Genomic DNA, 2,870 nt, shown 5'->3' with positions numbered 1-2,870 from the left:
CGTCGGGGCCGCGCCGCCGAGCCCCGGCCGCTCCGGGTCGCTCGCTCCGGCCGCCCCCATGCATCCCTTCTACTCTCGGGCTGCCACCATGATAGGCGAGATCGCTGCCGCCGTGTCCTTCATCTCTAAGTTCCTCCGCACCAAGGGGCTCACGAGCGAGCGACAGCTGCAGACCTTCAGCCAGAGCCTGCAGGAGCTGCTGGCAGGTGAGCCGGGCGCGGGGAGCGAGGGGCCCCGGGGGGACGTGGACCCCCACACTCCGGGCTGGGGCTGGACTGTTGGGACCGGAAGGTTCTCGGCAGCGGCCCGGGCCGGCTGCGCTCGGGTCCCGCCGCGGGACCCGGGTGGCCGCTAACGGCGGGTTCTGGTGAGGCTTTGGGGGCTGGGCTGAGGGCGCCCCCTCCCCTCGGCTGGCAAGCGGACGGGAGAAGAAAACACACACACAACAAAGAAACTAAAGCCGATCGAGGCGGGAGCTGAGGTCCGAGAACCGTCGGCGGCTATGGGGACAAAGGAGCCGCGGGGTTGGGGTTGGTTCGACGCCTCTTCTCCCAACGCCCTCCAACCGTTGCAGGGTCGGCGGGGCGACCTGGCCCCGGGGTGGAAGCCGCGCCACCACCCCGGACCCTGCTCGGGACGGACGTGCAGTCTCCCCGCGCCTACTGCCCCTGCCCATTAATCATCGGATTTGTCACTGGCGCAATTACAGCCCTTCGCAGAGCGTGGTTTAGGGTTGCTTGTTTTTCTTCCCTTCGGGGTTAACAGTCCGGTGGCGCTTCGCTCCTCCAAAGCCATAAACTCTATTGTGTGCGGCTGTGGTGGGGTGGAGAAAGTAAACAGGTTCCCGCCTGGTCGCCGGTGCCCTCCGGCTGCCCGACTGGCCGAGGCTGCGCGCCTCATTCCTGTTTTGGCGGCTCAACCGGTTGGTTCCTGGAAATTGTTTTGTCCCGTATTGCTGGGTTATTTCTAAAACCCTGCCCGGTCTTTCCCCATCCCCTCACACTCAAAGCGAGTGCAATCCTGGAAATTTTAAAAAGTTGATAGTTTTCATTTTGGCTCTTCAAAGAAGCCAGTGGAAGAAACAGTAACGATCTAAGCTTTGTTTCTCTGTTCTTCTTTTCTTCTGTAGAACATTATAAACATCACTGGTTCCCAGAAAAGCCGTGCAAGGGATCAGGTTACCGTTGTATTCGCATCAACCATAAAATGGATCCTCTGATTGGACAGGCAGCGCAGCGGATTGGACTGAGCAGTCAGGAGCTGTTCAGGCTTCTCCCAAGTGAACTCACACTCTGGGTTGACCCCTACGAAGTGTCCTACAGAATTGGAGAGGATGGTTCGATCTGTGTGCTGTATGAAGCCTCACCAGCAGGAGGTAGCACTCAAAACGGCACCAACGTGCAAATGGTAGACAGCAGAATCAGCTGTAAGGAGGAACTTCTCTTGGGCAGAACAAGCCCTTCCAAAAACTACAATATGATGACTGTATCAGGTTAAGATATAGTCTATGGATGCATCATCTTATAATGGATGGATAAATTTGATTTTTGCTTTGGGTGGGCTCCTCTTGGGGATGGATTATGGAATTTAAACCATGTCACAGCTGTGAAGATCTGGCACAAGATAGAGTGGTAAAAAATTTTTTTAAGTGACAGTGCCATAGTGTGGACAGTACCTTTCAGTGATTTAATAGCCTGTGAGTCCAAGTAAATTATCACTTTACTTGCTAGGGAGTGAAGTCCTAGGGTGTTTTTCAGTTTCTCCCAGATATTATACCTAACTTTTACACCAATTCATTTAATGAAATTCTGTATTTCAAAGAACCTTTCTCTGCAGTAGATCTTGCAGAGGAATTTGCACTATGACACTTGAAAATTGTTGTCCTTAATCTTTTTGGCAGCTCAATAGGAAAGCTCAACGTTTTAAAACATGGTAGTACTGGAAATTTTATGACAAGACTTTTACCTAGCACTTAAATATGTATAAATGTACATAAAGACAAACGAGTAAGCATGACCTGGGGAAATGGTCAGATCTTGTATTGTGTTTTTGGCCTTGAAAGTAGCAAGTGACCAGAATCTACCATGGGAAACAGGCTTTTAAAAAGACCCTTAAAAAAGACACTGTCTCAACTGTGGTGTTAGCACCAGCCAGCTCTCTGTACATTTGCTAGCTTGTAGTTTTCTAAGACTGAGTAAACTTCTTATTTTTAGAAAGTGGAGGTCTGGTTTGTAACTTTCCTTGTACTGAATTGGGTAAAAGTCTTTTCCACAAACCACCATCTATTTTGTGAACTTTGTTAGTCATCTTTTATTTGGTAAATTATGAACTGGTGTAAATTTGTACAGTTCATGTATATTGATTGTGGCAAAGTTGTACAGATTTCTATATTTTGGATGAGAAATTTTTCTTCTCTATAATAAATTGTTTCTTATCTTGGCATTTTAATCAATCTCTTGTCATGATTATAGAGGTTCAGCTAAAAGGACTTTTTCTCAGAAGACAGGTTCTACAAGCTATGTGAATGTCAATTGCACACTGTCATGCTGAAAAAACATTTGATGAGGAATGATTTGTGTATACATATTTAGGTATTAGAGGAAACACGGGAGTAACACTTTTTTTAAAAAACAAGTCAAAACATGGACACATCACAGGCTAATGATCTCATGAAAATGAGGATAACAGACAAAGGTAACATCTACCAAAAAAGTGATACTCAAAGGATTATATTTCATTGCTTTCCTGTGGAAGTGAAGATATATGTTCCATTTTGGCCCACCTTTGAAAAACAATTATTTTGCCCCATGGATTCCTTGTTCAATTAGAAAATCCCCAGGGGCAGGTGAACCATAGTCATAAAGAACAGG

At 47.7% G+C, this 2,870-nt stretch overlaps 1 protein-coding gene across 1 annotated transcript; it reads left to right on the top strand.

Annotated features, from left to right (window-relative positions):
• The first annotated feature begins 6 nt into the window (after nucleotides 1-6).
• BTG1 (B-cell translocation gene 1, anti-proliferative) lies at nucleotides 7-2,448 on the top strand. The gene is made up of 2 exons (XM_008585943.1): nucleotides 7-206; nucleotides 1,130-2,448. Exons 1-2 carry the CDS (start codon nucleotides 59-61, stop codon nucleotides 1,495-1,497), a joined length of 516 nt encoding a protein of 171 aa, XP_008584165.1. The 5' UTR covers nucleotides 7-58; the 3' UTR covers nucleotides 1,498-2,448.
• Nucleotides 2,449-2,870: the final 422 nt, after the last annotated feature.

This window comes from Galeopterus variegatus, unplaced genomic scaffold (assembly GCF_000696425.1).
Source record: "Galeopterus variegatus unplaced genomic scaffold, G_variegatus-3.0.2 Scaffold3769, whole genome shotgun sequence".
Taxonomy (NCBI): Eukaryota; Metazoa; Chordata; class Mammalia; order Dermoptera; family Cynocephalidae; genus Galeopterus; species Galeopterus variegatus.
Note: the sequence above shows the minus strand (reverse complement) of the source record. Positions and strands in the feature narration are given on the sequence as shown.

Coding starts and splice junctions, on each gene's coding strand:
- BTG1 (XM_008585943.1), top strand. CDS start 59: ATGCATCCCTTCTACTCTCGGGCTGCCACCATGATAGGCGAGATCGCT. Junction 207..1,129: donor CCTGCAGGAGCTGCTGGCAG/GTGAGCCGGGCG, acceptor TTTCTTCTGTAG/AACATTATAAACATCACTGG.